At 59.5% G+C, this 9395-nt stretch overlaps 1 protein-coding gene and 1 non-coding gene across 4 annotated transcripts; both read right to left on the bottom strand.

The window, feature by feature from the left end:
• Positions 1-1562: 1562 nt before the first annotated feature.
• Positions 1563-9016, bottom strand: LOC101002821 (melanoma-associated antigen D4). 3 transcript variants are annotated; one of them, XM_003917734.4, is made up of 13 exons: positions 8874-9016; positions 7714-7954; positions 6626-7459; positions 5991-6194; positions 5824-5887; positions 5546-5625; positions 5068-5159; positions 4364-4443; positions 4236-4278; positions 3782-3844; positions 2723-2837; positions 1971-2401; positions 1563-1774 (listed from the first exon to the last, which is right to left on the bottom strand). In XM_003917734.4, exons 2-13 carry the CDS (start codon positions 7921-7923, stop codon positions 1765-1767), a joined length of 2226 nt encoding a protein of 741 aa, XP_003917783.1. In that variant the 5' UTR covers positions 7924-7954; positions 8874-9016; the 3' UTR covers positions 1563-1764. The 3 variants fall into 3 exon arrangements, with proteins under 3 accessions (XP_003917783.1, XP_003917784.1, XP_009195890.1); XM_003917735.4 differs by having other exon boundaries at positions 7714-7924; XM_009197626.4 differs by having other exon boundaries at positions 7714-7975; positions 8874-8983.
• On the bottom strand, positions 3083-3210 carry LOC116273375. The gene has a single exon (XR_004181728.1). It is a non-coding gene; the product is annotated as a small nucleolar RNA SNORA11 (small nucleolar RNA).
• Positions 9017-9395: the final 379 nt, after the last annotated feature.

Here is a 9395-nt window from a genome sequence, read left to right as displayed (position 1 = left end):
CTTCTTGTTCCTTTCCGGTGGAGCTTTCGTATCTCAAGTGCCTTCCACACACAGTGCTCAAACTCACTCCTGTGGCTTATGGTGACGACCCCCACCCTGATCCAAGGACAGGCATGTGCCCGCTATGTGCACAAGGGTGTCTGGGGAGGTCCTGGCCAAATGGCATTAAATTTATGATGCCAGGGGTGGTGTCCCAGGCATCCCTAATCTCTTCCACAGCCCAGACCACAGACCAGGAGACATAAAGGGAAGGGGACTCCATTGTGTGTGTGTGTGTGTGTGTGTGTGTTCCAGTAAAACTTTGGGACTGGATTTCTGTCAGAGTCCCAGAATGTCAGTGTTGCCAAGCATGGACCCAAGCACCAGAGAAGCAGAAATCACAGCGACAGCCAATATGGAGACCCACCCAAAGCCTTTCTGACGGACAGCTTCTGGGGTGTGCAACCAATGCAGGCCAACGCTCACCAGGGCTCCCTATGTGGCTCCATGCTCTGCTGTTGCTGTTTTGAAATCCTTCATAGTTTTTGACAAGGAGACTCGTGTTTTCATTTTCCACTGGGCCTCCCAAATTAGGCAGCCCGGTCTGGGTCAGGATCTGGCCATGGTGGAGATGGCAGCCCCTCCTGGGGAAACAGAAGCGGGGGCAGGGTGGGGAGTGGGAGGCAGGGAGCCTTCCACTGCTATGTTTTCCCTCCTTATCTAGGGCTCTGTCCTCCCAAGCCCTGGACATTACCGGGGAACTCCAGAAAGCCCTGGACACTGTCCCTGCCTGCCACTGAGCCCTTCCCAGGAGACCAAACTGTCTCTGCCCTCACTGTCTTGTACCTGAAGCATGTGCAGCCCTACCTCAGACCCCTCCAGATGTCACTCAGGCCTTGAACACACCGGGACCTAGGTGGGCCTGGTGGTGTCCTCACTGGGAGAGCCCTGCTGCTGGGGGAGAAGGGCTGTGAAGCCCCAAAGAGGCCGGCGTTCCATCACCGGCAAGGGGCTGTGTACTTGTGCACCGTGCGTTGTTTTTATTACGTCCCGCTCCCTCAGCAATCACGGCCCCTCCTTCTACCCACTGGAGGGCTGCGAACATCACTGTGGGGCCCACCTCATTGTCTGTCAGACTCGGTACCGAGGACGGGGTCCTGAACTGTGTGGATGATGAGCCAAGGGTTCCAGAACATCGTCTCCAAGGAGGGGGTGTGGGAGGTGGATCCTGGTGAGAGCCTTGGACCCTGTCCCTCGGCGGGAGGGGCAGTGGCACCAAGCTGCAGTCTTCCACCCAACCCCTGCTCTGCCCCCCCCCTCTTGCCATGTCCCTGGGGCTGCTGAGCAAGGAAGGCTTCTAGAAAATCACATAACCGTGAGCACTGGGGCCTCTCCAAACTCCTGGTCGCACACTCAAGTGTAACCAACCTCTGCACCTCCCAGCATCCCACCTGTCCCTGTGGGTCTTTTTGGCAGAGGTGGGGCCCACCTATCCCAGAGAGCCTGAAGAAGTTTCCTTGCTACAAGCTCAAGCATGGCCAGTTATAGCAACGGGTGTGCAGGTAAAGGAAGAAACGTCCAAATTAATTTTGCAACTTTAATGTAACACCGATACCCAAAACATGAAAGCGCAAGGAAAAGCACAAAATGAAAGCAGGAAGAGCAAAGAGAGCTTCATCTTGCATGCCACCTCTGACTGACAGGAAGAAGCTGCCTAGGGTGCTGTGTCGAGAAGGAATCTGAGAGGAGGCACTCTGGCTTGGCCAGTAAGATCGCTGCAGTTCGTCAACGGTGCCTGTAAAAGCACAAGAAACCAAAGTGACAACATCCATGGACACATGCGAACCAGGGAGGGATATACGTAAGAAAATAAGTGTCCGTCCATGCTGTTGCCGTTGCCCCCAACGCCCCCATCCGGGCCCTCCCTCTGACATCTCACCCCCCCTCTGCAGCCCTCCTGCAGAGTCTCATTTCTCTGCTGAAACTCTTACTGGATCCAGGAGAAGAAGCTGGCGCCAGCTCTGGCAGCATTTCTGGTCCGGATGGTGGAGCTGGTGCTAGGGCCATCTAGGACGCTGGTGCTGGCCCCTCCATTGGTGCCACTGCTGACACCAGCTCTCCACGTGGCCCTCCTGTTGGCACGGTTGCTATTCAGAATGTACTGATGGTATCTGGCCCAGAAAGCAAAGGGGATCCTGGCCCAGGCGTCGCCAAAATCTCCGTCCTCATCCCAGGTCAGGAGCTCGACTTGTATGTCATCCCAGCTCCACCGTCCAATCAGAGCTTCGTCCCCGATATTCATCTGGGCCCTCATCTGGGCCCTGGCATGTTCCTCGGCCATATCCACATCCATTGTCTTGAAAGCATCATCCACAGCCTCCAAGAAATGAGCCTTCCATTCCCGGGGGTCTCGGTTCTGATTCTGTGGAGGAAAAGGGCAAGCGTAGACACAGAGCTACCCCACAGTGGCTGAGCACCCACGGCCCGCCTCACCCCATCCCGTGTGCTTTGCGCAATGACGGCAAAATCAGGACCACAGGGATCAGGGGCTCCTACTATCCTGTGCCAGACCTGGGATTTTACCCCATCTGTGACCTTGCGTAGGGTGCTCAGGTGCCTCTGTGAGTGTTCGGTACCCTCACTGGAATATGGGGTAATGGGAAGGAGGCCTCGACCAAGAAACAAGCAAGGTATGGAGAGCACCACCCCCGGTGCCGGGCACCCGACAGAGGCTCTCCCTTACCTGGGCGATGAATCTCAGGACCCTCATCTTGCTGGTCTCATGGCGGGCTCGCAGGCCCCAGAGGAATTCATACTCAGGTGGGTTGCTGTTAGGGATCTTCTTGTATTCCAGGTACCTTGGCATGAGAGGAAAGTGAACTTTGCTTCTAGCCAAGCAGACCTGTTGCTGAACGGATGGGTTCCAGGGGGCCCCTCCTCAACCCGATGCTGCAGCTCAGCTCCTGGAAGAGGACTGCCCTGCCCCTCCAGCCCTTCACTCATTCCCAAACCCACGCCCAGGACTTCTGCCTGCAAAAGTGAGGCCTTCAAAGCCTTTTGCCATTGGTCCTCCCCGGAAGCCATGCGGAGGTGCAGGGGGGCCACATGTAGGGCATTTGTCTGTAGGGAGGCCACAAGTTTGTGCCCCTCATCACAATGGCCCCAGCTTCCTGTTGGGTGTGTTGTAAACAGAGGAGCCATTCTTCAGGCCGCCTGCTCTGAGCACACCCCACCTTGAGGGTCTTGGCCACACCCCGGCGGAGCCCTGGAGAGGCCCACCAGAGGAAACGACTGGAAAGGAAGAAACAGTCAGCCAGGAGAAGCGTGCTCCAGGCATCCTCCTCAAGTCCTGACCCTCTGTTGGTGTGCATGCGCGCCTGTGCGTTGGCAAGTCCTCCAGGGACGGGGAGAGGGTGGGCCCTGGCCTGAAAATCAGGAGAGTCGGGCTGAGGCCCTTACCAGCTGGGAGCCACGCTCAGAGGCGTCCCCTCTCTGAGCTCCAGGTTCCTTAGGTGTAAACCAGGGGGAACTCTCGTGTCAGTCTACGGGGCAGGTGCTCAAGGAGATGGTGGCCGTTATCACACCCCACACCGTGTTCTCAGGTGACGTGCGCTCCCTTTTCCCAAGGCCCCTCTGACCTTCGGCTCCCCACACGCTCGCATACCCCCACTGCCACTCACTCCCAGGCCAGAGGCACCCATCCCTCCAGTTGAAGATGTGGGATAGGGAACTGCTTTCTCAGCCAGACCAGCACACAAGGGATGCTCGAGTGAGAGTCACAGTTAGCTCAGGTGATACTTACTTCTGCTTCACAAAGTCATCTGTGATGAGCTTCCTCAGATCGCCGAGGAATGGGTGCCTCACCCTGAGGGCAAGGAAAGGAATCCATGAGCAGAGGCGGTGGCAAGGGCCCTCCCTAGCATGACTATGACTTCCCAGCCCATGGGGAGTCGCCGTGGAGGCCTGGGCATGGAGCAGAGGCCAGAGGACTGTTGGTCAGGGATGCCCCGGGTAGGGATTTGATGGAGCTCCTGACTCTGACTGTCTCTCTTAGATGCCATCTGGGGCCACAGAGCAGAGAGGGGGCCGAGCAGCGTCCGGCACTGCTTCCCCGTCCGCCCCGGTGAGACCCTTTGCTCTCTACCGAGCCCAGGGCGCCCCACACCCTTGCGCCAGACCACCAGGCTATTGCAATCCCAGGACCTCTTTGGCCAGAGGATAGCACCGAGGGGAGGAGCTGGAGAGGCCAATCATACCCTGGGCGCAGTCCCATCTTGCGTAGTGCCTCCCAGAGGACAGCTGCGAGGGGAGAGGAGGTACGAGAGTTTGGCACCCAGAAGATGAGACTATGGGCAGCCCCCCAGTTGCAGGTCCAGCCACTCACCCTCGCTGGCACGGTTGCCATTCATGAAGATGACGCCCAGAATCACCAAGAGGAGACTCAGCCTGGGAGTGTCCTTGGTTCTAAAGGTGTAGAAAGAGAAATCCTGTGTAGCAGCTATTTGCCTGAGAGACACCACCAGGCTCTCCCAACTAGCCTCTCTCAGGTTTCCCAGCTTGAGGGGAACTCTTCCCAGGACAGGCACAGTTCACTAGCTGCTGGCAGACCATTCGCACCTCCGCCTGAGACTTAATCACCTCCTCTATAACACGGGTACTAACACTTCCCTGACAGGGTTCTGCAGAGGACAGGGCGAGGCAGGGAGCCGAAGCTCTGCAAATGGCAAACGTGTGTCCAGAGATGGCTCCAGACCTTTCCTGCTCCTTCCACATCAGGACCTACACTGAAGAGGAAGCTCTCCCCTAGGCCAGCTCTGCCGGGCCCAGGCCAGGCAGGCAGGAGGAAGAGGCAAGCCACTTTCCTCCGAAGCTTTGCGGGTAAAGCCCGGCAGCAGCTTGGGGAGACCTGACGGCAGCAAGGCCTCACCCCAGGCTATCATTCCTTTCATCCAGCAGTCACCAGGCAGCCCTCACTGTGTGTGGGAGCCGTGCACCGCACTCAAGCCCCGTCTTCCTGCTTCACTGAAGGGGTGTGGGCAGGGAAGGGACACCACCGAGGAAGGCCACAACCCGCTTTCCCTTTCTTACTTTCCAAGGAGGCGAGCTGAGGAGTCCCGTGTGCAGACAAGAATATACAGGTGTTCTTCCTTGTCGATCTCCTTCAGGTGGATCCCAAACTTCTACATGGGCGAGAAAACAGAGTGTGAGATCCAAACCCCATGCTGGGCAACCTGCCGGCAGACAGTGATTCCCTGTTAGAACTGCTCCTCAGCAAGGAATCTAAACTCGTGAGCGAGGGCGGAAGAAGACAGCACACGGAGGACCTTCGCTGTGGGAGCTGACGCTGGCAGAGGCGATGAGACCCACCTCGCAAGATGGCGAGACACTCAGAGAGCATGAGAGAGAGAAGCCAAGGGCAGAAAGCACGAGTCAAACCGCCAGTGCAGTGGAAGCTCAGAGTCGGAGAGGTTAGAGATGGCTCCAGAGACTGGGCCTTGAGGGGCTGCAGGGTCGCCCCACCCTATGTCCCTCTTCCTCCACAGAGCTACTCCCATCCCGCACCCACCTTTTCCAGGGTGTACGTTGCTCGTTCAATGATCTCAGGGAAATGTTCATCATATTCTCTGATGACATCCTTCAGCATGTCTGCAGGAGGGGGAAGAGTTGGAGAAAGCACCTGGGCTGAGCAGGCGTCATAGAGCTGTAGCCCCTTGGTCAACCCTGCCGAGGGTGGTGCAGCCAGGACCCCGTCCTGTGGCGACAGAGGGGACCAGCCGCAGCACCCAAGCAAGCAAAGGGATGCCCACAGACTAGGGGATGGCGAAGGGGGCACAGGCTGCCTACCTGCACGCTTGATGGGGATCTTCTTGTAGTCCTTAATCATCAGGTATTTTACCAACTTATTTGCCTGGAGAAGGAGGAACACGCGGGGAGGTCAAGGCATGGGTGAGGGCAGAGACATGGCCCACAAGGGAGGAGAGGAGGGAGATGGGGGAGGGTGGGCTTCTTACCCTCTCTTGCAGAAGCGTCACGTTGCGGGGCGGCAGGCACAGTACGTGCCTTGAGGGTATCTGGGACCTCGGGGCCACCGGGCGCCGAGGGGCCAACTGAGCCCGCACCGTCAATGAGGGCTGTGATGCTCTCCAGGTGGGTGGGACCGCAGGAGGCTCTCTCTCCTCCTCGCTGCTCTCATACTCATCATCCAGGTGCTTGGACTGTATCATTGGAGAGAGGAGAGACCCAGGGCTACCAGGCTCCCCGTGCCAAAGCGCCCCGCACGCACCTCACCCGTAGCAGGCTCTTGGAAATGAGAGCAGTACCAGCAGCGGCTGGCATGTGCTGCATGCTTACTAAGTGCCAGGCACTGAGCCAGCCTCTTCTCCCACCAGTCCTGAGGGTAGGGACTACGTGGAGTGAAAACATGCTCAGCAAACTTGTGTTGGAGAAACATGGACTAGCTGAGAGGAGAGGAGGGGAGGAGAGGGGAGGAGAGGGGAGGAGAGGGAAGGTGAGGAGAGAAGGAGAGGAAAGAGGAGAGGAGAGGAAGAAGGGGGAGAGGAGAGGGAGGAGAGGAGCAGGAAAGGGAGGAGAAGGAAAGGACAGGAGCAAGGGGGTGTGGAGGTGGCAGGGGGCAGGGGGATCTCACCTTCTTGGTCCTCTTGCCTCCCATCCTGGCCCAGGGCTCAGCACTGTGCTGAGCAGTGGCAGCAGCTGCGCCCTCCGGCTCAGGGATGCTCGTGGCCATCTTGGCCTTGGCAGCAGCTGCTGCCACAACGTTCTGAGGCTCCACCCACCGAGTCTTGGCCAGCGCCTTCCCTGACTTGGTGGTCTTGGGCCGGGTGGCTGCCACCTCTCTGCCAGGTCCAGTCTGGGGCACACCGGAGGCAGCACTGGAGCCCTCCGTGGCAGCCTCTTGGGCTGGGGCAGGTCTCTTGGGGCGTGGGAAGGCCATGCCACTGACCCCCGCCGGCTGAGTGAAATCAAAGACATCATTCTGACCCAGGAAGGCTGTGCTAGGCCGGGTGGTGTCCACCTCCCTGGCACACGGAGCCTGAGAGAAAGCACAGGCGCTACTAGGGCCCTCGGTAGCAGCCTCCTGGGCCGGGGAGCCTGTCTGCGACTTTGTGGAGGTTACTGGGGCCCCGGGGGCAGCCATCTCACTGGTGACTAACATCTGGGAGGTCTGCGGAGAAGCAAGGGGTGGCTCAGGGGTGGGCCCCTGAGCCTCGGCGGCGTAGGTCGTGGGCTGGGTATCCTCTCCTGAGACCTGCGGCGTGGCCACCCGGTGGCTAGCGACCACCTGAGTGAAGGCGGTACGGGCAGCGGCGGCAGCGGCCCGAGCCGCACGGTTGGAGGCGGCGGCGCGGGCTACGTTGGCAGCACGGGCGGCGGTCTCATTGGCAAGTGTGTCCGGATCCAGTTGCAATGCCTCCACCAGGGTCTGGGCCAGCACAGGGTTTTCCAGTTCCCAGGGCTCATTCTGCAAGGCCAGAGAGAGGGGTTGGGGAAGGCAGGTCACTCGACGACACACTTGTGTTAGCTTGCCTGTGCTGGCCAGCCTCTTCCCAGCAGTCAGCCCTGAACATCCCAAGACCTTCCCAAATCCTCTTCTTCCGAGCAGGGGAGGAAAGGTTTGGGGAAGCTGGGCAGTCCTTTCCCACACAACCCTCCTTGCTCCCCCCTCCTCCCTCCCCCATTCACAGGGGAAAGGCCCAGGCCAGCAGGTGGCCTCACCGATAAGATGCGAAGGCCGGGACCCAAGCTTCCGAAGGCTCTGAGGATATGGATGTCAAAGCTGGTGAGGGTGCCGTAGCCACCAAACGCACCGAATTCTTCATAGTCGTTGCCTTCAACCATCTCTTCCTCCCGGACTTCGTCGCTACCCTCATCCATGTCTTCAACACTGTAGCTTTCCGATTGCACGCTGAAGCTTCCCTCAGCCATGCTGCGGGTCCCAGGGAGATGAGAGCTCAGCCTGAGAGGGAGAGTGAAGCAGCTGCAGGGGGAGGGGGCGGGATCCAATGGGAGGCGGGATCTCCCGGGAGGTGAGGGGCAACAATCATCAGGTTACTAGGCAATATTAGGCAGTAGGGGGCGGGGGGGAGGTGGGGGGAAGACGGTTTGGCTTTCTGATGGGGTAGACCTGGTCAGGGACAGAGCCCAAGGAAAGGGACAGAGGAGGTCGCAGGAGGCGCCGCACTGAAAGCGGAGTTTAGGATGGGCAGACTCGCCATCCCAGCGGCTAGATTTGAAGAGGGGCTGTTCTGGAGGGCTGGGGTCCGAAGAGTCCCGAAGGGGATGCATTGGGGAAGAGAGAAACAAAGGGTTTGGATTTAAGGGCCAGAGAAGGGGACCGGGATGACGGGGGAGCAGATGGGAGAGCTCAGACAACGGGGACAGCGGCAAGCGGCAAGCTCTGCGAAACAGAATCCCAGGGACCTTTTGGCTAGGTCCGGGCGGGGGGCCTAGGTGGGGCTCAGACTAGAGCACTAGAGGCGGATGGAGTGGGGGCCTCAGACCTAGGTGAGGCTCCAATCGGAGCGCTGGAGATCTCAAACGCGAGGACTGGGCACTCTAGGAAGGGGGCAAGCGGTCAGCTCGGTTCGAGTAATCTAGGAGTGATTGGGGTGGGGGTGGGGCCTCCGCTCCAAGGGAGCTCAGCTCGCAGCACAGGGGTCCGCTAAAGGGGTGAGGATCCTGGGCTCCGGTTTCAGTAGGGCTCAGATCGGGGCGCCTGGGTCTGATGGTGATGGGGGCTCCTATCTAGACCTTGGGTCTAATGGGGTTCCGGTTCTGAGTGCTTGGGCTTTGTTCAGATCCGGAGGCGGAGGGAGGGCGCAGCGTGTCGGGTTCCACTCGCCCTCTCCCGGTCCTGTCTGGGGCTGGATCCTTACCTTCTCTGGGGCTCCAATGGCGTCCGTCCTCAGCACCAGGAACCCCGCAGCCGCGCCCTCGCCTACTGCTGCCAGCACAGCAGCCCGGACCACCCCGCCCCTTTTCTCCGTGCACCCCCCGCGGCTGGGTAGCCTGCGCATGCGCGGACCCCTCCAGCCCGCCCGCTTTCCCAACAAAAGCCCTTTCCTCCAGGTCTCCAGTGCGCATGCGATTCCGCGGGTGGGTGGGCGGTGGGGTCGAAGGTAGGGTGGGGGCGCTCTTCCCGCCAGACCCGCTTCACCTCTCCTCCTCCTCCTCCTACCGCGGGCGCGCACACTCATACCCTGCAGTGCAGCTCGACCCACCCAATCATCTCTTCTCAATTCCCCCACTTTTGCACAACGCTTCTCTGTCCTGCCCTGCCCTTTCACCCAAACTCCTCCAGCCTGGTCTGGGATACACTATGCCCCGTTTCCCCGGCACGACGCCTTAGGTCACAATTAGCGAGGTCTCACAATTAATAAGCTGGGTCTCTAAACTGC

The sequence above is a fragment of the Papio anubis genome, unplaced genomic scaffold (assembly GCF_008728515.1).
Source record: "Papio anubis isolate 15944 unplaced genomic scaffold, Panubis1.0 scaffold61, whole genome shotgun sequence".
In the NCBI taxonomy this organism is placed as follows: Eukaryota; Metazoa; Chordata; class Mammalia; order Primates; family Cercopithecidae; genus Papio; species Papio anubis.
The sequence above is the reverse complement of the archived record's forward strand: the minus strand, read 5'-3'. Positions and strand labels throughout refer to the sequence as shown.